This window comes from Xylocopa sonorina, chromosome 8, assembly GCF_050948175.1.
Source record: "Xylocopa sonorina isolate GNS202 chromosome 8, iyXylSono1_principal, whole genome shotgun sequence".
NCBI classification, from domain to species: Eukaryota; Metazoa; Arthropoda; class Insecta; order Hymenoptera; family Apidae; genus Xylocopa; species Xylocopa sonorina.
Window position 1 is genome coordinate 10,240,028 of NC_135200.1, and position 26,430 is coordinate 10,266,457.

The 26,430-nt window shown below is 50.8% G+C and overlaps 1 protein-coding gene across 4 annotated transcripts in view; it reads left to right on the forward strand.

Annotated features, from left to right (window-relative positions):
* Osp (myosin phosphatase Rho interacting protein outspread) overlaps positions 1-26,430 on the forward strand; it is a 172,431-nt gene that overhangs the window by 80,507 nt on the left and 65,494 nt on the right. For all 4 annotated transcript variants that reach the window (XM_076899637.1, XM_076899638.1, XM_076899639.1 and 1 more), the window contains exon 3: positions 13,388-13,453. In XM_076899637.1, the coding sequence (XP_076755752.1) occupies positions 13,388-13,453 (66 nt within the window). The remainder of the gene's footprint in view (positions 1-13,387; positions 13,454-26,430) is intronic.

The following is a 26,430-nucleotide window of genomic DNA, read 5'->3' on the forward strand; positions in this document are numbered from 1 at the left end:
GTGTAACTACGATTACTCGATACCAGTCGATAATTAGTAAAGAACACGCGATACGTGTACGAGAAATAAAAAAATCGTATCGATGTCACGTATTACAACCCAAAGGTTACCAATAAGTCGATAAGGATCCGTCTCCTTCTTCCACCCCCGCGATTTCTTCTCCTAGCACCCGAGTCTATTTAATTAATTAATTCGCCTGCTAAATACGGTCATCCGAGGCGGGTTGCGATTTCAATTTCAAATCGACTGCCCGCCGTTGGCCGTGGAAAAGCGAGGTTACGCCACGACCAGCGTTACCACCCCCGCCCCCGCGCCCTGTTTGATGTATCGTCTCGATTTCTAATCTTCCTGGAGCAGCTTCCGGCCCCATAAAGTATCATCGACCGTACGTCACGGACGGACCGTGTCCGTTCGCCACGGTAATTGGTATTGGGATCGCGCTGCGGCTTCCTCCGTCGACGTCATCGGTCCACCAGCGAGCACGGAGGCGCGGAGCGGATCTGCATCGGTGATTATGCGAAAATGCCGGCTCAGCTTAGCCGGTGCCAGGGCAATACGGCCAGGATAAATGTGTCGCCGACTCGTGTTTTCTGTACGTCTGGCCTGGACGAAGGAATTATTGGTTCCGCGCGTGCTCTCGTGACGTCGCGGAACACGGCACGGATTAGCCGTGGCGAGGGTTTCTTGCTCAGGCTCGAAATGAATCGAGAACCGATGCCACGGCGGCTGTTCGCCAATTCATATTGCGCTCGAGTGGTGGTTCTCGCTGGTTTTTCAGTTGTGGCTCCTCGCGGAGACTACGAACTTTTTTCATTAACTCTTTGTCTCGCGAGCAATATCGAGGTGTACTTTGCGGTGTCTGCCTATTCGAGTCTCATCATTGTCCACGATTTTCTAGCGTTAATTTTCAGTGCGATTTACGATATCGAGCAGGGTCGAGGGTCGAGGCGCGCGTTATGAAAATCGTAATCCGCGATGGAGTTAAGGTCGACACATGGAATGCCAGTTACGACAGAGCGATCGAGAAATATCGTGGCGGAAGTGGTTCAACGACCTTCGCAGAGGCTAACATATTCTAACGTATTCAGCTACAGTTTCGTTTCATGCTCAATCACCGCGGAACATCGCGTATTAAAAATCATCCACCGTGGAGGATGGTAATTTCAAATCGAGCATCTAAATTATTTCCGCCGCCATTAATCGCGTGCGAGTGGTAACGAGGAAACAAATTCTACGAAGGCCACTCCGCCGTTGAAGCTTCTCAAGATCGCTGCATATCTTCGATATTAAAATCCATTTTTTGTAACCCCTACGATATCGAATTTGCATCGAGATTAGCTCAAAGATCCAAATGCCACAGCCTTGAAGCGACCTCGAGGACGAAGAACGAAGCCTGGTTGCGTGAGTGATCGCGTTCTCGCATAAATATTCTCGAACAGCCGGAAACGTCGAGATCGAGGTGGTTCAAGTTAGAATAAAAATAGCTGGTGCACGGATGATACCTTGAGAAAGTCGGTGGCCCCCGCCCCCAGGAGAGGAGCCAAGGAAAAAGCGTTTAAAGGCCCTTGTCTTGGTTCGTCCGGCGCGTTCTCCGTGCCCCGTGGCCGCTCACGGCTCGCTTCGTCGTCTTGTTTCTATTCCGCTGCTGGCATTGTCCTCCCGGCGCGAGGAGTAATGTAATGGGGCCCCGTACGAACCGGCTACGCCATTGTGTCGGGATTTATTGGACGCGGGCCGGGACAAAGGTTTGTCACTGCAAATTATGATTCGTGCACCGGTACACCCTCTCGCGCCGCGAGAAACTCACCGACCAATTACCGCCTCTCCACTTTACGACCGCCGGATTTCACCTCGCGATCGATCCAGCCAGTCGATCGAATTTTTCGCGCGCCCTCGATCTCGCGGATTAATAAAAAGAATCTAATTTCGAGCACGTTCTTCTCGCGAGAAGAACGTCTCAATTCGATGAGAACGCGAGCACTCTCGGAATCGAGCCGACGACGCATCGAAAATCGTCGACTCAACGAAGGAAACTGCGTGGCGCGTGTTTATGGGACCCTAAGGTGTCAGACTTTCTTATATTCCCGCGTGAGAAGTTTTAATTACCGTGACGTAACAAGTTCGTAAATCCACGGGTAGTTGTCCTGGGCGCGAGACCTTTAGATTTCTCCGCGGAGGAACGAGCCGCGGTGTTGATAGAAATTGTTATTTCACTTTACGACCCGAGGCGGAGTAAGCGAAAGTTTCATCTCCCGTAGATACGTATTACCCGTGTTCGTCCTTAAGTTATCGCCGTTAAGATTCGTTGGATTTCCGCGGAAGATCGCGACAGGTTCGGGGAACGTTATTACCACCGCCGCCTCTCGTCGATCAAGATCGATAATTCAGCCGAGCGGCGGCTGTTATTGTTGGAATTTCAGAGTATCAATGCTCGGCGGATTCAGCTGAAGATACGAGCGATGTCAAGTGTGTTCCAGCGTTCTCTCTTGTTCTACGATAACGGTACAACGTGTATTCGCTTATGGGGAACGTGGCGGGGCAGAAAATTACGAGGCCTTCCGCGTCACCTTCGTTCCGACTGCGTAAATCGCGCGGCGTATCCCAGCCGCGGATAAATTACACGGTGGCCTAGCGGAGGTTAGGCCCGCGTGGGCGTACCGGCGGCGGCGAAATTCGAATTTGCATCCGCGAGCGGGAACTCAAAAGCGGCCGGAAAAGGAAATCGGGGTGAAAGGTCACTGGCGTTCCTCACCGGCCGTATTAAACGGAACAACGCGGTGCGTTCGTTCGGTGTTTCAACGTGTACCCGTGTACTCGAGGCGCATCCGGTCCCTGCGCTTTCTACGGTTCAAAATATGAAAATGTTTTACCGTCTGACAGTTTCACTTTTTATGTGCTCTCTCTCTCTCTCTGCCTCTCTCTGTCTTTCTTGTAGACTTAAAAATCGAAGTCGACGAGCATCGTGCGTTCGTTCTTTTCGCGCGCGCTCATTGGGGAACAAGTGTTCGAGGTGTCGCATTTGCTTCACGACAGATACGAATATTTAATGCAGTGAAATATTCGATTGAACGAAGAACAACGTCGTGGTTTGAATATTAACGATCGAGTTCTCGTTGCTCGTAGAATTCATCATCCTCGACGAGAGCAAGTATAGAAACTTCATCCTCGACCCTGTCCTCAAAATCGCCTCGATCTCCGTTTACTCTTATTTCTAGCAAACGTTGCGTATTCGGCCGGCAACTAGAAAGTTCCCTGAAAGAAAACGGGAACGCGAGTGGCTCGAAAATGACGCGCGCTCTTGTACCTGCATACGTTACTTTGTATCCGACATTCCGCGCGGGCTGATTAACGAGCGGGCAGTACCGTTACATCAATTCCACTTTTATCATCCGGCTCGGTTTCTTGCTGTTCCCTCGTTTCGCGGCGCGAGCCGAGGGTATGCTCGCGAGCGAGAGGAACCAGCGGAAGACGACGACGACGACGACGACGACGACGAGTTATACACGGCTGGTCGCGAATCGACGCACTTGACCTTTCGCGCAGGTGTGGCCGGTGGAATAATCGGCGAAACGAGGAACGACCGCGGCGCACGCGGTACCAGCCGGTGCGTGAAGGGAAAAATCGAGCGGGATGTCGACGCGTTGATCATCGTCCCGCCTGCGGTGGATTCGCGCGGGAACGAGCGAGCTGCGCCAAGGAACGCGGTGACCCGCGACACGGCTGCCGGTTTCTGGCCAGCCAGATCCGTATCGTTTCGCAGCGTTTCGCGAGGCTCGTTCGCAACCCGCCTCAGAATTCCACCGGCGATTACCCGCCGGTCTGGAAACCGTTCGCGGATAACGAACAATGATTGACGGCCGTTGTTGTTACTTCGTTCACAAAAGGCCCTTTTATCGTCCCGGATGCCATTCTCGGGCTCGTTCGGTTTACGATCCGCGCGTAATTATCCCGTGCCTCGAGTTTTGCCATTGTTCTCTTTGGTCCCGCGATCATCGATTTCTGATGATCGACGAGGGATTTAGAAACAGTGGAATTTCAGACTCTCCTCTTTCCTTTTAGCTGTTTAAGTATCGCGATACGCGTGTGCACGCTTCGTATTCGAAACGCGATCTTTATTTTCTGGTTTGTCTTGGTGTTCAAGTTATAATTCCCTCGTTTAGATCCTCCAGGTTCAAGTTGAAACTTCAGACTGCACATAAATCGGTTGGATCATCTCCGTCCAGTCTACTGTTGCAGCCTCGTTTATCTTGGCTATCTGCTTCAACTTTTCCAATGTTTCCTCGGGTCTTATCTTTATCTTTAATCGCATGCTCGTACGTATACCCGAGCCTGGACGTTCATCTTCACGTAGATTCGCTTAAACCCGGCTCTCGTAACGATCATCTTTACATAAACTCTTTAACCCACATCATCCACTGTTTTCCTCATTTAGATCCTTCAGATTTGACTCGAAACTTCAGCCCTGAGACCTATCCGATCATCTCCGTCCACTCCTACTTTCCGCCTGCTATTTACTTACTGCAAGTTTTCCAATATTTCCACCGCGAGGGTCTCTAAAACTTTCCTACGTAATGGAAGTCTTATCTTCGTATTTAATCGCATCCTCGTACAGCCTATAAATCCGACCGTTCATTTTCACGTGGATTCACTTCAGTTTGTATCCCGCGACGCGTCTTCCGTGCATCTCAACGGACACTTGAATCTTCATTAACCAACAAGTTTATGTTTTCCGCGTTTCGATTCTTCGATACTCACTTCGAACGTCAGATTATAGATCCGCGCGAGCCAATTATCCTCACCTGTTCTATTTTTAATGCTTCACTCATCGCCGCCACTTCCTTAAACATTCTCCAACTTCGACGCAGATTCGCTTCAAGTGGAATTCGCGCGTTTGCGTTCCTCGTTTCCACATTTTCCGCAATGCCTCTCTTCAAATCGATCCTCATCTTCGATCACGCGCCTCGACCCTCGTCCATCCGCGTTCGCTCGAATTCCGCGATCGTGTTCGCTCGAGGACTCCCTGAGGACTCCGCCAGGACGCAGCACAGCCCTCGAATGTTCATCATCGACGCACGAACGACCAACGCGACCTTCTCTACGATGATTTATCGCGTCGCTTTAATTGGCTCTCGGCGCCGCGGCGGCCACCGATGCGTTCCGTTTAACAAACGGTTTAATTAGAACCGGGACCGGTGATTTTCCCCGCGGTGAGAAACCGCGACGCCGCCCCACCCGCCCTTCGCTCGTACCCAGCCAGACATTTTGTAACCAGTTGGTCACGCCGCTTTCATCAAGGTCGAGGATTTCTCTCTTCGACTCTCGGACGCTGATAACGTCGGACCAAGCTCCCAACCGTGCTTCCAGATTCCCATGTTTTTTCTTTTCCTTTTTTTGTTCGACCAACCTCGGAGGATTTCTCCCCTCCGGGGACTCGCGTTTCTCTTCTCCTCGACCCGTCGAAATGGGAACCGAGCGGTCTCTCGCGTCCTTCGATACGTTGTCGATGAATTTATGGTTGAGTGCGAAGTGCGAGTCGATCGTGTTGCGTATAAGGAACCTTCGAGGAAGCTTCTTCCTTGGTTCTTTAATAATGTTTTAGTTGAGGGTTGATTGTAGGTTGCAGAGTGAAGAATATACAATTTTCTTGTTTGAGAAGACTTCGTTTCGGATGGAAATGTTTATTCGTAAGAGGAATAGTGGGTGTGCTCTAGTTGTCGATGTGAAAATCTTTCTGTTTATATAAGCAGGTTTTAGAAATGGAAAAAGATAAAAATGTTCGACGGTGGGACATGGTTCTGGTTTCACGAATAAAAGCAATGGAAATTATTTACGATCAGGAAAAGTCGAGTATCTGGTTCAGAGGATGAAAGAATTGCCATCTGGGTTGATGAAAAAGATCGAGCGAAATTCTTTGCTAGTAGAAACGGTTAAGAGGAAGTTGTAATTTACTGTTTAAGAAATCGACGGATACTAATGCTCCATTCTTCTTTTATTCTTCTTTTATATCCCTCAGGGTTATGTTCGCAGGTGAGAGGCACCAACGATGCTAATTATAGGTTTCACAATACTGGAGCGATCTTTAGTGCACTTTGTATCGGTTTGTTGTTATAAGCCAGGCAATTAAACACCTATGAATCTAATTTTGCATCGAATATAAACTCTCGCGATGCAAGGATCATTTTCAAAAACATTTGTTATTCCTACTCTAAAAGACTCGAGCGAGTAATTCGCTCGCTAAACCACCCCGCCATTTTCTAAGCAAAGATCAGCAAGCTGAACCGCACGTATCTATAACTCTCAGCTACATCGTGTAAACGATCGGCACGATTAAATCCAACGGATGCCCACCGATTAGCCGGACACCGGCTAAACAACCGAGCATTACCATTCGCAGCGTTCCGCGCGTTCGTCGCCGGCTGCTTAACGCGACTTTCACTCGGCTCTCCTCGGGTGCTTTCTCCGGTGCACCTGTCCAGCTTTAATTAAAAGCGGCTGGACGACGTCCACTCGATTGGCTCTTTGGTTTTCGGATCGATCGCGCTCCGATCGTGACCGCTCGCACCTGTGCGCCGCGCATCGACGTAGATCGAGATCGATCCCGCGTCGAACACGAGTGTAACGGTAGCTGTCCGCTCGTACGCGCGTTGGATACGCTCCGCGTCGACGAGGACGAATGGCGAACAGCTGCCTTCGACGTCGTGTTTTATTCTCATAGATTTGCAAGTTCATTCTTTTCACTCTAAAATATTCTTCAGGCGAGGGACATTTTTAAATGCACTTTTCTTCAGAGATGAAAGTATCGTACGAAATCATAGGTGTCTATAGTTTCTGTCGATTTAATAGATTGCAAGTTTGTCTTGAGATTAATACACATTCGACTTGTATCTTCTCTCCTTTCGAGTCATCACTGTCAAAGCGTTCGAGCGCGGTCCTGAAAGAATGGCCCCATAACTGTAGGAAGCTTCTTCAACGCTTTCGATAACCGCTTAGGCAAAGTCGTAAAACCCCGGTGTACCTGGGATTTCAGTGTGCGAGGAACCGAAAGCAATGTTTCGCGCGCTGGATAATCGCCTATCTGGTTACACTATCTATCCCGGGACACCGTGTGTCCATCGTTAGCGCGACTACTTTGTATTCCCGCGGAGGCATCGCTCCACCCCGGGACCATTTCACGGCGGGGCTAATCAACCGGCTGGAACGATTTATTATCACCGTATAGCCGCTGTTATACGGTATCATCGCGTCGATGGCCAATAAACGGACGGTCGATCGTTCGATCTCTGGTCGCGCGATCGCTGTTACCCCGGTGGAAACCATCATCGCTGCCTCTGCTGTCGTGTTGCGAACGATTCGCGATATCGGCCCGTATCATGACTGGAAGCAGCCTCGATCTAAGGGAGAATAGGGGCCACGAGAGAGAGAGAGAGAGAGAGAGAGAGAGAGAGAGAGAGAGAGAGAGAGAGAGAGAGAGAGAGAGAGAGAGAGAGAGAGAGAGAGAGCGATCAGCCACCAGGAAGTCTCGCAGCGGCCGTAAAGATCGATCCCGTCGTAGATTATCCCATCAAGGGGTACCAGGAGACGCGCGCGGATGGGAAAACCTGGTAATGATTAATTAATGGATCGTCGCTACTCTCGCGATGGATCCTTGGCCAGATAGACGCGTGCTACGAGGAGAGGATAGACGATGGAACAGTAGGAAGGTGTTCGAGGGGTAGGGGGTAGGTGTTTCTCGCGGATCGATCGATTTCCGACGCGCACGATGACGGTGGGTGTTTCCAGGCACCAACGATGGGCCGGGTAGATCGAGCCGCGTGATACATACGGTAAATTGATATATTCGCGCAACAGGAAAAGCAAGCCGGTAGCCTACATTCTTGATAAGGCACCGTGACTAAACGTTGGCCTCGGTGCGCGTACGACGCGAGTCGTTACGGACGGTTAAGTGGTCGAAGATAATCGATAACCAGGAAGCGCGCGGTGAAATTGGAACGTTTCCAGTCGACCACCGTGGATGATGGCAGATTTGGCTGGCAAGGTCGACGGGTAAGCTCGTTTCGGTCGCGGGTCAAGTCCCCCTGCAAGCGGCGATATCTCTTCCCACCAGACAAAAAAGGAACTGTGGAGGTTAATTAAAATTGCCATCGATAGTTTCGAATCCTGCAACCTTGCTTAAACGAAATAGCTGACGCTGCGTTTGTAGAGATGTAAAGAAAAACACAGCCCCCAGCAATGGAACCGTTAACGTTGAAATTTTCGCGTCCGATGAATCTTACGAGCCGCGCGCGTCGTAAAGAGCGTAAACCGCGTGCCTGCGGTTTGGGGCGGTTAGACTCGCGTGTAAGAGGCTCCCTCGGAATTCCCGCGGCGCGACTGTCCCCGTGGAACGCCGGGAAATAGGATGGGCTTGAATCGTGGCCGGTCGATCGGCGGGAATCGCCGGCAGAATCGCCGGGTCACGTTACCGTTGAGGTCAGATTGGTCCCTTCAGCAACCTCGCCCATTCTATACGCCGTTGGACACGGGCTGCAGGAGCGGGGGGGAGGCTTAAGTGATAGCGGCGGCCTGTGCATGGTAGCACGCCACGGTATGACCACGCCACGCGAGAATCGTGAGGTAAACACGGACCACGGACCCGAAGAAGATACAAGCTGATCGGTGACCAGGAAGTCGCACGGGAAGTCGGGACGTTCGAGTGCCGAGTTACCATGTCACGAACACCTTCGATCCCTATTCGTAAAGATTTACTCTCTACGTTCGATGTAACGTCGGGTATTAATAACTCGATGCTGGTTTTAGAGGTGTAGAAGGATGTCTGGTGATTCAATGGAAATTGAAAAAGATATTTAGAAATTTTGTTGGGAGTTGGGCTAGCCAAAGTTGAGGTTCGTAGGTTTGATTGAAGAAAGCTCAGTAGTTCATTCGATAAAATAAGGCAAGAGAGCAATAAGACGTATGTAACTGAATTAGAAAAGCAGAAAATAGATTTGGATTAGTCAGACGGTCGAGTATAAATTTCCATGCAGATCCATGTTATGCTTATAAAGATAGACTTAAACGCGGACTTGCTCTGGAAACGACATTTCCAATCAAAGTCCAGAGCGTAAGAGTGGACACTATTTTTAGTCCCCGTATAATCCATATTGCACGGAGATAATTATATATAAAGCAACGCTCATCGACATTCTGCAGCGGAGGGGAGGCAGCCAGCAGCGAATTGCAAATTGCCACGATCACACGCAAGACCGCATTAATTACCGTCCCTCTTTACGTAACCGTAGATGTTGCGATTACACCGTGACATTTCCACATTCCAACAGGAACAGTTTTTCCGCGCCTAAGAATTGTTGCGCAACGATTCACCAATTAACGCTATCATTAGCGAGCCCGCCAGGACAGCGGTCGTCGAATTCGTTAACGACGTTACTTTTGCGCTAGCCCGACTTTCGCCGCTCTTCCCCCCTCAGAATTTATTCCCCAGAGTACGCACGTTTTAACAGGCTTATCCACGGGGATCGGCTCGGTTGCACGCGGCTCGGTTTTCGCGCGAGCCGTCGTTGCTCTAAATCGCGATGGTATCGCGGCGCGTTACGTGCATCACCGCGGCGAACATCACGGCGTATCAACGCGTGCTACGGCGATAATAAATTCGTCCGTGTTTCATTCTTACCGCGGCTGGTCCCCGGCTGACTGGACCGCTTTCTAACTTCCGTAATCGATGGATCTGCGGAGGGAACGATCGCGGCGCGATAACCGCGCGGCGAACGGACGGGAACCGGTGATTTCAACGCTCGCACAGGAAACGTTCCCCGTGAATAGTAAGCGAGCGAGCGAGGCGTCGATCAGTTTATGGTCACCGCTCTGTATCGCCGTTCGATAACGATGTAATCGATGCTTCTTTCTAATTCGTTCCACGCTCTTTTCTCATTTTTCTTCGAAATTTTAAGAAAGGGTTTCCATGCTTTAACACGGTTGCACGTATTTCGTGTACCAGCGGAGGTAACCGCACGGTCGACGTAGAAACGGCGTCACGTCGTGCTCGTGGTACTTTATGCGAAATTGTTCTGCAGAGATAAACGCAGTTTAAACGCCGCTATAATTGGCTCGTCTTATTTGTGGCCCCAGCAGAGGTGGTTTCCGATTTATGGTTTCGAGTGTTGTATGCAAAGTATACAATGCGTGAGGTTTCTCAAGAAAATGGTGTCTTCGGTTTTGTCTTAGTCATACTATTTGCATGCGGGAACGTAACGAGATACATGAATCATACCGAACGCTCTATTGTCTTTCCCCTCTGTTGTTTTTACCTCACCATATTTCTCTTATCTGTGCATCGTTGGTACACGCCGCGCAGTGTCCGCCAAGTCGAAGCTTCGATCCTAATTGCGCCACGTTTAAACCCTCGTTTTATCATCTCGGCTAATTCGTTCACGAGCTAAATTACTCCCTCTTTCTTTATCCAAATCTGCTTAAACTATCCACCCCAAATTCATCTAGTTAGATATCAATAGCAACTGCTTTCATATGGGAGTCATATGGGATAGAGTCGCGATCGTGAGGAATAGAGAGACGACAGGAATTAGAGAAGTATCTGAAAGGGTGTCTCTGCGTCGTGGCGACGCGAAATTCCCCGCGTCACCGGTGACAAAGTGGTATGCTCACCTTTTTGCCTACCTTCCTGTCGAGGAAGCATCCCGTCCCGGATGATCGACGCGACGCTCGTGCGCCGACGAAACCAGAAGTCCTTGATCCGTGGGCGATGCAAAACGATCGTCCCTATACCCGGAAGAAGGTGCGGTAGGTCAGCGTTCCGATCTTGCCTCTGTTCGTCTCTTGTTCACGGTCAACTCGGTGCGGACCCTCAGAAATTTTGTCTCACCGATTCCCTTTCTCTAGCTTCGACCAACTAGAAATGAAAAAAAAAACTATTTTATACAAATTCATTTAATTTAGCGCGCTCGCAAAGAAAATACGAATAGCGATTTAGTATCTGGTTTCTTAGTGTCTCAGGCATCTGGTTCTGCAAAGTTACGCAGCGTACCGTAGCAGAACTGGAGGATCGGCTACGATCGAGGAATCCAAAGAACCGATGATTGTTTCCCGTCGTTCTTTATCGCGTTACGCCCATAGGAAAGCGCGGTAGGCTAGGTACAAGTGTTGAAAGAATGGGTCAGGTCGTTATCGCGGTCGTAACCGTTGGAACCTCGGTGATTTTACTCATCGATGATCGGAACGGGTTGAACCAGAAACAGCCCGGCTTGGTGGGCGGTGTTAACGACCGGCTGTTCGAACCAGGAAGATGTGGTAGGTCGGGAGCACGCGGGTCCCTCGATGCACGAAATCACGGCACCTATTTCTCGACGAATGTTGGCCAATTTCAATTAGTACGCGCTCTCTTGCTTTCTCGAACTTTTCCTCCCACAAATCGGACCAACCGCTCTTTAATCTGCTCGCTGTTTAGCGTATCTTATCTTAATTTACGTTATTAGAGCTGAACCGTGCATTTCATTGGTTCGCGATAATTCACGAAATTTCTCCACTTTCTCCTGAACGCAATCAGCTATCTCCAAGGAGTGCTAATTCTACTGAAGCTTTCGTCTCGCAAATAGCCATCGTTCTCCTGGCTTTTGTTCACGCCGCGACATGTGAAAACGCAAAACAATTCTTAATATCCCTTTGGACGACAAAAATGTCATCGTACACCAGGCGTCGTGCCTTGGAAGCCTCGAAGGGGCAGCATCGATCGTAAGAATCCAGCTCCACGGTAGCCGCGGAGAGTAACCACTCTCGAGTGGTGGATCGCGAGAGGGCCTCGGGATTTTCGCACGTTCCCCGCGCGTTCTATTCAGGCGGGGAGCTCGCTAGCCGGCCGGCGCGGCACGAGGAAGAGATTACGGGCCCGTTCCGTGCTTTCTCTCGCGCCGTCTCAATCCCGCGGCATTGTTCGCGTCCGCTTCTTCTTCTTCCTCTTCCTCCGCGAGCAGATCTTCCCACGCACGTGCCGCGGCTCTCTCGCGCGAGGCCCGCTGAATAATTACCAGATGAAGATACCGCCGCCTCGCGTAGGCTGAAATCCTCCGCCGCCTCTCCATCTAGCCGCGCGAAGCGGCCTCCTCCTTCGCCCGGTGCGCCCGCAGAGGAGGATTTCGCAACGGTACCACGGAGGTACCACGACGTTGCGTCCTCCTCAGCGGACGATCGAGGGGTTCGTTCGACCACTCGCGAACTGTGACCACGCTTCTTCATGGTCCACCATGGATTCTTTCGTTGCGTTACTCTGCGAATGATCGACAGCTTCGAATAAGACATTTTTTGTTTGGCGTTCATTTGTCAGGGTAAGAGAGAAGGATTAGAGTAAGTATTTGTGGTTTGGCTCGTTGAAGTGGATCGCGGTTTGCTCATCAACGATGTAGAGGCAAACGCGAGGGGCAGATGCCAGAGCGGATGGAAAGATATGGGTGATCGGTGGGTAATTGGAGTGGGTCGTTAGGGTGCGATATCGATAGGGAGATAGTAGTGAATTATGGAGTGGGTGCATTGTTCGACGCGGGGATTTTCGCGTAAGTCGGTGAAGTGCAGTTTAGATTTAATGAAGCGAGATTGGTTTGCTTTCGATGTGCTCGGTAGTCGCGTTACGGGTATCGTTAACGAATCTAAGAGATGGGCGTAGAAATAATTGAATAAATATCGAGGATCAATGGCGCGTTTGAATAATGAATAAAGGGCTTTCTATTTGCGATTTTTATCGTTTCCGCGAATGTCGTGGTAGCGGATGCGTATAAAAATTGGCGGACGACTCGAGAAGACAACTTGATCCGTTGTCAGCAGGTAATGAAAGAGAAATCGCGACAGACTAGCGCTACGGCTTCTTCTTTCCTTAAGTCTCGTTTCTAATTAACGACAGCCACCGTGCTAATTGTCCAGCTGCCGCGTCGCGTCGGGAGGCCTTAGAGATTCCTGCATGTGGGTTGGACAGGTTCAGCCTCGGGTTCACCGGAATTCTTTTCGCTTAATGCAATAAGTGCTTCCACGAATACAAACTGGTGTCATCGAAAGTGGATTCTTTGCGTTCTCTAACCCCCCCCCCCCCCCCCTGTTCTTCTGGACTAATCTCGCTTTTTAAAATCCTTTCAAGCTTCCAGAACTATTCGAGCATTATCTGCGTGGAACGATCTTCCACGTTAGAAAGTTGCAACAAGTTATCGCGAGTCTTTTAAACGAACATCAACATTTTCATTTTTTATTATTATTCGCGATCCCTGCTTTCTTTCTCCGAGTTAATCGTCTATTCAATAGATTTTCAAGTTTCTAAAACCATTAAAGATATCTCCGCACGCGAAGTAACTCGCGAAAGATTTCGCACGATTAAAAATTGTATTTTTCTATTTTCCAGAGGTGGCAGAGAAGATGGTTCGTCCTGTACGACGACGGGGAGCTGACATACTCGGTGGACGAGCACGTGAGTCTCATTTCAAATACCGTTCGACTTCCTGTTCGATCCGTTGGTTGCGCGCGAGCAAAATCGAATCCTCTTAGCTTGTCTTCCCCGGCGGAACGGAACGCGTTGTCGAAATCCACTTTGCCGTTGACAAATCCGTTTACCGGTCGCGATACGGTTTCGCTCGGCAAAAACGCGCTGGTACGACGCGTAGACCGTTCGTTTTTTTCTTTTTCCTCTTTTTTTTAATAAACGCTCGAGCCATTATTACCAGAGTCAACGGTGTTTAAGTTGCTTTACGACCGCCACGATGGCTCTTTGTGCTCGATACTCGAAGGACATCGAGGTACGTGTCATTCGAAAAGGAAATCTATATTGCGGAGGCAGATCGAGAGTGAAAGGCCGCTGATTTATCCTCTTTGAATATTCTTTACTGCGCATTAAACCAGCCGGTTGAAACTTTTATCGCCGTGATAATTTTCATAAATCGCTTCGAGTAGCGAAAATTGATTGCCGTTGAGAAATTTCCCATTGGGAGTGTCGTCGCCGTCTCTGTCGCAGAATTCGAACCAGGTGTTGCGATATCAACCCCCTCTAAAATTGAAAACAGAACGCGGATCTCGAAGTGCAATTAAAAATGAAAAAACCGCAATAAAACTGAAATATACGGTACGAAATTAAATTAGATAAAATCGCGAAGATGAAGGTGGAGTTCGAGGAACCGATTAAGCAATATCGTCGCGGGCTGAAAAGCGTGCGAGGAGGCAGCGCGAACGTCCGACGCGGTTATCACCGTCGAGGAATCGTGAACTGTCAGCCGGGGAACGTTATGGCAGGCAGTGAATCAAAAGATGCCCCTCGAAGCGGCTCCCTCGGAGTCTAGAAGCGGCAGAGGTCGGAGTCAATTGTAGTTAGCGGCCGGGCACGGGCATCGTCAGCACCATCAATACCATCGACGGTCGTCTAGGCAGAACCGCGGCTGGTGGAAGTCGCTCTGACGTCGATGGCCGCGCTTACGCCGGAAACCGTCAGAATTGATTTAAACCCGGAGTGATGGCCGGGTAAAAGCCGTAAACCGCGTCTTCCGCGGTCTTCTTTAAGCGGCCGCAGCTGGCTCGGTTCGACAATAGCGAAAATCGTGGTGGTTGTCGTCCCTCGAATCGAACGTCGTTTATGGTGCACCAGATGATCGGAATTTGAATCGCGAGACGGAGATTTGCTTGCCGTTACGAGACTCGAGAACGGTATTCGAGCAGATCGTCCTTAAATCGAACTTCCTCGCTGTGCAAGTTGACGAACAATTTCGCTCGGAAACGGCGATTTCGATTCACAAGTAACGCTCGACAAAAGCAGAATGGTCCCCGGAGGATGATCGTTCGATCGGTCGATCAAAGGCTTGCACGCAAGTTCTACATACAGAAAGTGACTCCGTCTCGATCTAAATGAAACGATCGCGTCTCGCGCGTACCGTGTACCACCCGCGTATCATCGATCTCGAGAGGGGAAGATTTCCCAAACGACTGGCATCAAGTATCGGTTATATTCATACGGCGAGGCTCGTCCACGTTCCATCGTATCGTGAATAACGTCCAGCCGTGCGAGGATTGTCACTCCGCGGCGTCCGTGGCGCGAGGGGGCGCGACTCGAACCGGATACGGGCCCGACGTCTATTATCGGCGGCGGACACGCGAAAACGAAATTAAAATAATGACGTTCGATGGGGCTCGCGATACGGCGCTAAAGGATTCGCGGCGGACGACGGTCCATTTGTGCTCGCGCTCCGACGACTCCGGCCATCTTCGAACCCAGATTAATGATCCGGTCGCGAGGCTTAAGAGGGCCATTCGTTTCGAGAATAATCTCGGCCGAAAGAAACGCGAAAAGATGAGGAATAAGCCGATGTAACGGGCGGACGCGACGCGACTCTCTGTCCCTCTTTCGCGTGTACCACGGCGAGCTGGTCCATGGCGGGCGTCCTTGGGACGCGGGATGAGAAATTGGGCTAACGGGTCGGGATCGGTCCAGTCGCGGATCGCTGCTCTGCTACATTGTTCGCGACACGCCGGCCAGGCCAGCTCTTTGTTCGTACGCGATTGTGCGTCCCTCGGAGGGAAAGTTGTTGCGTTTTCTACAGGATGCACTCGCAACGACCTATCATCAGACGCTGCTACGCTGCTGTTTATTTTCCTCCAGAATCTCTCTCTCTCTCTGGAGTTGCGCGTAATCTAGTGCGCGATTTGTTATATTATCATAGCACGGGTAGATCCTTTGAAAATTCGCATCGTGCCGAGAGTGACTCGCAGAGAAAACCGCGTCTCGTTCAAAGCATCCTGCAGGTCGTCGTTGAAGTCTCGTTTACAGAACGCGCGTCCCCCCGAGGGCTTTGGTACCAAAAAGGCGAGGCGAAGCGAAACGAAGCGTCCCGCCGCGTGCATTTATCACGGTCCCCCGAACGGGACAGGCGTAATCGTTCGATAGGGCCCGCCGCGAGCCCAATAATCGATAGTTAATTGGAAATGGCATTTCTCAGGGGAGCCACCGCTCTCGCTACCGCGCGTCTACGCGAAACGGCGAACGGTGGCCAATTATGCAAATCCTCTTACGGGGAAAAGGTGGGGCCCCGAAGGCGCCGTGGGATTAATCGTTCGAATTGGAAACGATTAACCGGGCTTTCGCCCCGGCCGACTCTTTTTCAATTATCGCCCGGGCATTTTCTACGCCCGCCGACGATCCGCCGCGAATTGGATCGCGCCGATCCCCCCCATTAATTACGCGCGCCGCGTAGACGCTCGCGATAAAACCGCGAACGGTTTCGCTCGATTTCTTTCGCCGCGATGAGGATGGCTTACGCCGTGCCGATCACTCGCGGCGATTACCAACGGCCGAACGCGCCACGGACCAGTTGATTTACGCGCGCCTAATTAAATGAATTAGCCGCTCGACACTCGGTGTAAATTACCAGCGGATCGCGGCTCGGTGTGTTTTACGCGTTTCGATGGGACCCGCGATTTATCGTTAAGTTCGAGAAGGGAAGAAACCGCGACGAACGCTCTCGTATCCCGCGCGCGATTTTCACGGAAGTTGACCAGCGTCGTTTACGGTTACCCGCAATTAAACTGTACTCTAATTGGCGCTTGGGCACCGTTACGATATTAACGCGACCTATGGAAGAATAATCGAGGGTATTCGTAGGTGGAACAAAAGGCCGGTTTAATGGCCGCGCGTTTCACCCCGGTTATTATTACCCGCGCTATTACGTGCACGGTTCATTAACATTTATATCGGCGACGCAACCGTTCCGTCTCGCCTCGCCTGGCCGATGGCTATCGTTTAATTGGGGTCAGCTGATTAACTCGCGTTTAGGCGAACGATGCACGCGGACAGCCTTACGAGGAAGTGGCCGAAGGAGGAGAAGAAGAAGAGGAACAAGAAGAAGAAGAAGAAGGCTCGTTCGCATTGTTTGTCGACGTCCCTATCGGCCTCGTCATCTAGACGTCGTCGGCGTTCTGCAACGTTACTTCGCCGATTGACGACACGTTTCCTATTAGTCTCGCGACCCCGCCGGCTCGATCACGTTAACGACACCGTGAAAACGATCCGCTCGATGGGACTCTTGCTGGTTGCCTATTTGCTGAACCCCTCCATGTTGCGCGAACCTAGTTTTCTTCTTCTATTCAATCAGTTTCATTATCGCGATCACGAGAAGATTTTTTAAAAGTTTCAAACATAATTACGTATCTTGGAATTTCTATTTCATGTTCCTCGAGAAGAGGAATATCTTTGCTGACTCTGAACATTTGTATGAAATGGCAGAAATTGTTTGGTTAACTTTGCAAATCTTGAAACATTCGCTCAGCAGCTAGTAAAACGGACTCATTAGCCGCTAGCAAGGCTTCCGAGCGTGCCACGCCTCGCCCTCGAACCTGCTACCACCTTTGCACTCGCGGTCGATGAGGAGCAAGGTCGCGGCGGCCACGTGCTCGACGGACAGACGCGGAGGACGCGTCTCCACGAGCGTACCCGCGATGAAGATAGCTCCGTATGGAGGCTCTTCAGCGTCCCCCAAGTCCGAGTGTAACGTCGATCCACGGTCTCGGAGCGGCCAGGTGTAAACGGCACCGGATCGTTAATTCCCCGATACTGTCGCCCGAGCGCGTCGACCCGTCGATTCCCCGTGCTCGTTTCGGAGCAGATAAAGCGCCGCCACGGCGATCGTATTTTTAGTACACGCGTTATCGCGTTGGAATGCAGTGGTAACGTGGTATTTTTCGGGAAACAGTACCGTTACCACGATCTTAGAAGGTCGGGGAAGGTTGAGGAGTGGACGCGAATGGACAGGTGTAAGCGTTGTCTCCGATTCTCTCGATTCGATCGTCAATCCCTCTTTATCGCGTAAAAATTCATGATTTGAAAAATCAAGATTTGAATCATCACCTTGCACTCCTGTCAACTTCTCCCAATTTTTACATTGCCAACTCTCAGCAAGATTAGTTCATCGCACACATTTGACTGTGAAACAATGGCAACTTCCTCATCGCGAAGTATCTCACCCTCGAGCGAGCGAGCCGCACCCTCAACCGCTTCCTCAGCGCGCTCGTTACCGTTCTCCAGCTCGGTTGACACCGGACGAGCATTACGCAAGGGCCAGGCGGCGGTTCAAACGCGGATGTACGAGCGTGAAACGCGCGAGGAGTCAGCGTACGCGAATGCAAATCCGTATCGGTATTAATATCGACGCGGTAGCAGCCAACGGGCGAACAAAAGGAGAAGCCGAGCGGATAAACGGGACGGGCGTACAGATCGTTGCGATATCTGCTGATTGGAGCCTCTGGGGTGCAGCAGGAGCGGTGCTGGACTATCCTGGAAAAATTCTGGGGATTAGGGTGGAAGATCGAGCGCGTTGTTCGGTGAAATCGACGACAAGATTGATAAAGCTTTGGAGGATCCCTTTTTACATCGATACGTTACAGAATCCCCATCTTTCAAGCACGGTTGGAGGAATTTGGAAATGCGTGTTCTGCGAGCAAGCGATTTCGGTCGATGAGTCATCCTAGGAAGCCTGACAGAGGCGATCCGAGATACGAAGCTTTGTTAAATCCAATTGATTCGCGATACGAATCTGTAATCGAAGTCTCTGGCTTGCCTATATAGAGGAACATCAATTTCTCAGTCCAACGGATTACTCTTGGTAATACTCGGAGTATCGATCCTCCATTCCGTTGGAACAAAACTCTTCTCCGGATACAAAATGCTATAATCCATCGAATAAAATATATCTGTACGTTCTTAAACAAAAAAGTATAATTTCAAAGGTACCCTTATTCGTACCAAATTAAAACAAGAGGAATAAAGAATATAATGTTCGTTTAAATCAAACCGCTCCACCGTAGACGCTCAAGCTACGCTCGAGCTACGCTCGCCCCGCTGTTCCAGCGGACGACGAGAAAAGAACGAATTCCCAGAACAGGGATCACGGTCGCTCCCGATAACGTCCAGCATACCCCGCAGCCGACGGATACCCAATTTCGGTGGTCCAGCGGCCCCTAATCGTCCCCGTTCCACGAACCCGGCTATCGACCAGCGGAAACTGCCCGCTCGAGCGTCGACTCGAGGCGGCGGCGCAGATAACAGAAGCTGGTACCGCTAGCGGATAGACGTGGGCGCCTCCATTACCCAACTACGTTCAACCTGTTCGAGAGCGGCAATCAGGATCACGCGAGGCCCGACGACGGCTTTAAACTAGACCGGACCACGAACGCGGGGCCTGTAGTTTAATGGCCGGACAACGTTGCCGTGGCTCTGTCGGCCAGCTCGAGCGCGCGCTCCGCGGCGTCGTCCTTCTGGCGACTGCGCGAGAGCGGTCCTCGCCGGTGGAACAGTTAGCCGGAACACGGAAGCTGGCTTTTACGGTTCAATGGAACGCGATCCGAGCCGATCCGATCGGCTATGGTGATTCGATGAAATCGGCGTGTCGTCGAGCAGCGACGCGACGATGCCTTTGATGCCTCATTAGGTGGCCGTTCTTCTTTCCTCCTCGTTTTTTTTTCAGGGTGCCCTGGGTTTTTCGGCTGATCCTTGGTTTCTTCCTTGTAGCTGGGTGTTGCAGTGCGGCGAAATTTTCGCGTTGCTAAGGATCTTCAGTGTTCGATACTATAATAGTTGTAAGTTGACCATTTGTTTTCTTGGTCCGAGGGTGGGTTCTTGGGTTAGAAGTGGATATGATGTTCTTGATTATCTTTTACATGTAGGTTTAATTGAAATAGCTAGGTTAATATGATATTTCTTGTTAGAGTAGTTTGCTGTCGATAAACGGTTGTCTTGGTCCTTTATAATCGACGTTGGAACGTTCCTCTGGCGACTCGGGGAACCATGGCCGTTCACGTTCCATCACGGTTTAGGTAATCGATTTCGTATTGATTTCAGGTTAATAGGACATTCAGTTTGATAACGTAAGGCTTAAAGCCGCGTTCGAATGTCTCAATAGATGTTAGACGGGCGATCAGCGTCCCATCGGATCGATGTCAATCGGCCATAAAATTAACTACTTAAATACCGACCATAAAATACTTATAAAAGTATAAGGGGCCTCATCTTCGCCTCATTAAATATTCCAGTACAAACACAGCGTGCAACCTTCGCGGCATAATTGTCCTGCCGATTAAAATCTCCTCTAAGCGTGGTCGTCCGTGAACACGAGCCAGCAACACAGAGAAAACCGACGCGAGAGAGATTGGAATTCAACTACCCTCGTCCCCCGTTTAATGCGCCCTCGACGCGCAGAGGCTGGCTGATCGAATTTTCACGTGGAGCAAGATTTCCACCGGGAGAGGAAAATTTATCGGCGTCGGTGCCGTCGAGAGGACGAGGTCCGCCGCGCGCGCAGAGGGGCTGAAACTCATTTGAAAAATTCCACCGGGAGAAGTATGTAATTATCCAGGAATAATGGACACCCTAGGCGGGCGACGGGTATCTTTCGTCCACCTGGCTGTTACACCGCGGAGGTGCTCAGGCGCCAGCGGATTTATTGTCCACGTTGACGGCACGGCGACGTATAATTTATGATTTCTTTTTACGCGTACGCTCGTCTCGCTCGCTGTCCCACTCCCGATTCGAATATTTTCGTACGCCTCGTTCGACCCGGGAATAGCATCTGCCACCGCGGGCGAGATTTTCGGAATTTCGTTCGATTATTCGGGACGCGGAGTCGTAAAGAATCCTCGACGAGCGTCGAGAGACGTCCGCTGCGTGGAAGAAAGAGTATAATTTAATAAGATACCTTGGCAACGCGAGGAACTGCTTTTTTCTCTCTCACCTCGAGCGTGGAATCTGAAGAAAAGAATCGGAGGATTCGAGAGTATATTTAGTCGCGCGAGGCAAATCTACGGTCCTACGACTCGGAAGCTCGCATTTTTCCCATCTATATAGCTCACGGATTCCTCAAGCGGGAAGAAAAAAAGGGAGAAATAATAATCGCGGTGAGGAGGAGGTCGAGAAAGCAGCAGGATCTTTATCGCTCGTAGTACCCGTCGAGGGTTTTACTCGGCGAGGCTTTTGTCGAATTTTCTGTAGACCAGCCGGCCGGGACTGGTCGACCTCTGGTTCGCGGGTTTTTGTTCTTCCTTTTCCCGCAGACATCCTGTTGTCGTATTGCTCCCGTCCATTTGTGGCTCGATCCGCCGCGGCGGAGGAACAAGAAACGCGGCTCGGCCCCGTGGATAAGGGGGGTTCCTCGGGTGTGGGACGAGGTGTTAGCCAACCGCAATTATCGGTAATGATAGCTCCGCGTGGCCCGTTCTAGCGATGGACAGTTATATTCGCCGCCATACTGATGACCGGTCGCGCATGAACGAATGTATGTACGTGACCCCGACGGGATCATTGAATCATACCAGGATCGTTGCTTTTCCGTTAACTCTACTGGAATGCAGAATCACGCGCGTGCTGCAGGTTCTGTTTTCTGCTTTTCACCGTTCCTATGAGTTTCCCCGCGATATTCAGAAGCCGTCCGCTATTCTTTAACCCTTCGCTGTCGTTACAGGACCGTTCTGTTGTATATGAAATTTTCTTTCATTAATTTCATCGTGAAATTTTTATTTTCGTTACAGAGGAGTGCAAAGTATTGTTTGCATATTGAATTGAAGACTGTAACGAGTGATTCGGAATACTTTTAGATTTTCGCAAAGCCTGAAGCCTGTCTAAATCTCCGCACCCTTAAAAATCCGATCCTCCAAAGAAAGTCTCTCAGAACCCCATGTACATCTTCCAACCGTAATCGCAGCTTCTCAACATCTCACAAATCTGCTCTCCCTCTCCCCACAGCATACCTACCCCAGATTTACCAAGTTTCACCCGTCACTCTATACAACTCGAAATATCCTACCCTCGGTTCGCGCGTCTCCAAATACCAGCTTCGATCCCGCCCACCCTACAATCGCAAACAATCTCTATCCCGTGACTCTCGATCCATCGACCGTCTCCTCGACTTCCTCGCGATTCCGTAACTCTTCCGGAATAATTCTCGCGGTCGTTGCCAGGAACTCGACGGGGGCATCGAAGCGACGCGGCCTCGCATCGATGATAATAATTATCGTGTTACGATGGATGACTTTCTCGTGCGTCCGTCGGGTACCACCGCGGAACTCTCCCCCTGTTGGGGTGCGCAACGCGCGTGTACCGCTCGCTACGTGGATATCGGATCGTTTGTCTCGGAACTGTCCGCCGCTTCCGTCAACTGGTTTGCGAGGAGGCCCGCTGGATCACCGCGGCTGCCACGGCTCGCCAATTGCGCGTACAACGCAGCTATATATACACGTACACGTCGTTACTCGGGCTGATTCCTATCAGTGACACGCAAATCGATCTCCCGGCTCCCTCGACCTTTGCTACGAAACAGACGTATCTCTGGTAGGCGGTGGTGTATCTACCGGGCACGTGCATATTTACGGGGCGCTATCGTTCCGTACGATCTATACCCCTCGGTGGAACGCTATTCCACCCCGTTCGAATATCGCGTTCCGCCCGCCGTCGTCCTCCGGCTTCTACCAGTTACTCCACGGTTTCCGTTTCTCTTCGTTCGACTCTGGCTCTGACTTCACTCGCGGCCTTGACGGGATCTCATTGGTGGGATATCGAAAGTGCACGAGTCCGCTGGAGGTTTCGCGAGGGATTTCGTGTATTAGAGGTATCGTGAAATATCGCCTCGTAGCGATTTATTTATCATTTATTCGTCTGGCAATCCGAGAGACAGAGAAGGGGAACATACTACTCTTAGCTGATCGATTTATTTCGAGAACCCATCGAATGGCTGTATTAATTGCAATCTACTTACACCCATGCGTCCGTGGATACGATGACTATGTTTTCTGCGAAACAAGAAAACGTTTTCTAGTAACCTATAAAAATATCATCCGCGTCCGACCACGCGGTTCTCGAAGAAAATTTATAATTTACTCGCTGATAATCGCGAACAGGGAATAGAGAGCTCTCGTGTAACCCGTGGAACTCGAGACCGCGTAATCTTTAGCGTTCCGAACCGCCGACTAAGACAACCGAATACGAACGCCTCCTCGAGTACTAAACTGCGAGTTTCCAGCGGCCATAAAAGCGCACGGGGCCTTAAAGCGTTTCCGAGGCAGCGAATCCTTTCTTCCCTTTCTTTGATCGGTCAGGACGGGATCGCTGGGAGTTCACGAATCGCCGGTTTCGTCCAGGTGAAAGAGGACCGTTCTCTAGGACAATGAGGGACGTTGCATCTTTCCCGTACGCGGCTGGCTCGTCTTCCTTTTGAGAACCGGCCCACGGCCACTCCCGGGGCTTTATTTGCCCGGTGGTCCCGCTCTTTTCACGTCCTCGTCGTCTTCTTCTTCTTCTTTTCTGGTCCAGATGCTGCACGAAATCAGCCAAGTGTTCGCGTCGGCGAGGGGCCGGCCCCGGCGTGGCGCCCAAACGAGTTTTAAATTGCGCCGGGCCCGGGCATTTGAATGCGAAAACACGCGAGGACGCCTAAACGCACCCGATCGTCCGCTAAGGCCTCTAAGTCTCCTCCGCATCCCTCGTCCGCGACGCCCATTTTTACTCGGTTCTTATACGCGTCGGTCCACGACGTACGCGACGATGTCGCGTGACGTTTAACAGCCGGCGACTGGTTCTCGATTAGGGTAAAGGCCTCTTCGAGTAACGCGGTTAGCTCGTCCCTGAGTTTATGCTAAGTTCGAACCAAACAACGCTCCACTGGTGTAATATATTTCCAGTCGTAGACGGTTGATAGAATTCCGTTCTGTGTATTTGGAAGAGTTTTATGTTTGAGATGATAACGATCACTGTTCTTGGGAATTAGTTATGCTCGAACTGTGTATCATCGAGCTGTAAAAATAATTAAATTGCAAAGACTTGCAACTTTCTCAAACTACCCTTAAAATTATTCAGAGCATCGACGATCCTCCGCAATCTCGTCGACAGAGTGTGAATCGCAAGCGAATTTCATCGATCGCGGTCACAGAGGGAGCAATACCCGTCCACGTAACCCCGTAAATAAAAAATCACGCAATAGTAACTCAAGGTACGCGGCTGGCGCAACAATTCTTACGGAATCGCTCGGTAAGGTAGCCGCGGTTTACGCCCCGGCAAGGCGGAACGGAGGAGCCGCTCGTAAAAAATTCGTCAATGAGGCCCACCGTGCGTGGAAGCAGTTCGGCTTTACGCAACATCGTAATTCAGATTAAAGCCGACAACGGGGTGCGTGCACGCGCTGCTCGCGACCACCTGTCGCATAATTTCCGATCTAAAACCCTTCCAGGCCGTGGCTGAGCCCCTCGTTCCCGCCGCGGGTTCTACGACGAGGGGGACCAGAGGGGACCAGTGGGGACCAGAGGGTACCAGAGGGGACCAGGTGAAAATTCGCGGAATCGGTTGATTTACGACGAGCGAAACGCGCGCCGGGAGCAGGCGACGAGTTACGAGCGGGGACGGGGCCGTTCAAAACAGTCGTAGATCCGCGGCATGATAAATTCGAGGCGACGCTTTTATCCCCGTGGCCTCCGGTGGTTTTTCGATAGTGCCCGCCCCGCTCCGTCGTGGACCTTGAGCGCGTGGACTCGTTTTTGTGCCCGACCGTGTCGAGGTAAGTTCGACGCGTTGTTAATTCGAGATCGACTTTTTACTCGTAGACGGGGCGAGAATGCGGTCGGCGACTCGCTCTTTTCGGTCGCCGCGGCGAACCGCGCGTCAAGCTACACGGGTAGCTCTTGTTGGATCAAAGGTTTATCTTCGGATTACGCTATTTTTGGATCCCTGGGATCCTGCTTTTTGCGTCGCTGGTATCGTAAGCTATCGATCCGGCTGATTATTTTGACATTTTAGCTCGTGGTTCTTGGAACACGTGAAAATAGAGGAGTCGGTATCGAAGGATAACACTAATATACTTATTCGTTTTGGAGACTCAGAAATAACCAACCGCAACAGTTTACGCATAAAATGAAGAAAAAAGTTATATGAAAAACATTCTCAAAACTAAAATAGCGAGTAAGGAACAGAGGAGAGAATAAAGCTGAGAGAGGTTCTAAAAGAATCGGACAACTAACGCACGAAAAAGCCCAAAGAGAGCAAAGGGAGCGCAGGGGAGCAAAGAAGGTAAGAGGCAGGATCACTCGAAGCGTGCACGCAACGTTATCCGTCGATCTTCTATCGTGGTGGCGGTTGATTCGTCTGTGCACCGGTGGTTTCGAGATCTCCGCACCGCTCCGTTTTCTGCTCGCATCGTCTCGATCGCGCGGCTGAAAAAAAATTCAATTTACCGGCTGTCGAGATTGACGAGGATGAGCCGGAGATTTCGCCGGGTGTTTCGCGTGAATTCGCCACTACGCTCCGGGCGAACGGGCCTTCAGATCATCCTAGATAAAGGTGGAGCACTGCTCAGGATAATTTCGGGGCCCTGGACGCTTCTCCGCTCGCGTGTACACCAGCGGACGCGCCTCTCGTTTCGGGCACGAAGAATGGTCGACGAGTCGGCAGATGAGAGGAGAGATCCTCCTCTTCGTTCTATTTGGCCTGTGCTTTTTTCTCTTCTTTCTCGATGAAAGCGATCCTCGGGATCTTGTCTCGCGACGAAACACCTGCGCGATGCTTAGCGAATGATCGATGAGTCGCGGAGAACGAGGATGAAGGAGATTGTGTACGCGGGCTCTTGATGCGATCCAAAGGGGGTTGGTCTGCGGTTGAATTGATTCTTCCGGGGCGGGGAATTAATTTGCGCATAGTTTTCGTGGTTACGACTTGGTATAGTGTTTGTGGTTTGTAAATTAGAGGTACATTGGTATTGTGAGATCGGTGATGATAGGTGCTGTGTATAAATTGCTTTGGGATCAGCTGTTTTGTTAAGTAGCGTTACGCTGTGGAGGATACGTCGGGTAGGAAGTGTTGAATTGGAGAGCGTTCTTTTAATATCGAGTTCCATTTCATCTTTATCTGGTAGAAGCTTAAATTTCTACAATTTTTTGCTTCAGTTACACTTGATGTAAAATTTAACGAACTGGAGTAAAGTGTAATTACTGTTCTAAGATCGAAAATCCAAAACTCTGTAGCTTAACAAACCCCAAGCAATGGTTTCGAGCCCTTTCCCAAACAACCCTTCTCCCTTTGCTCTTCACTCGAACAATTTCCCGCACAGTAGAGCGATCGTCTCGATTGTCCGTTCAGTGAACCCGAACGAGAGCAGAGGGGCGGATTGCGCGATCCTGGCGCGTGAAAACAAGCCGGAAAGGGGTGGCCGCGTTTTCTCGAGCCCGGTTTGACAGCGGTTTATCATCGCGTCCGCACGAAAATAACCGTCCTTCTTCAGCCCTCCTTTCCCAGCCCTGTCCTTTGATGTGACCGGAACTGAAAAGAGCTCCGCGTGTGTTCCACGCTGCCGAAGCGGCCCGGCAAATTAGCAGCCCTTTTGTGCTGCCACTCGCTCGCTGGCAGCCGGTGAATTCGGTTTTAAAACCGCGCCGCCGCCGCCG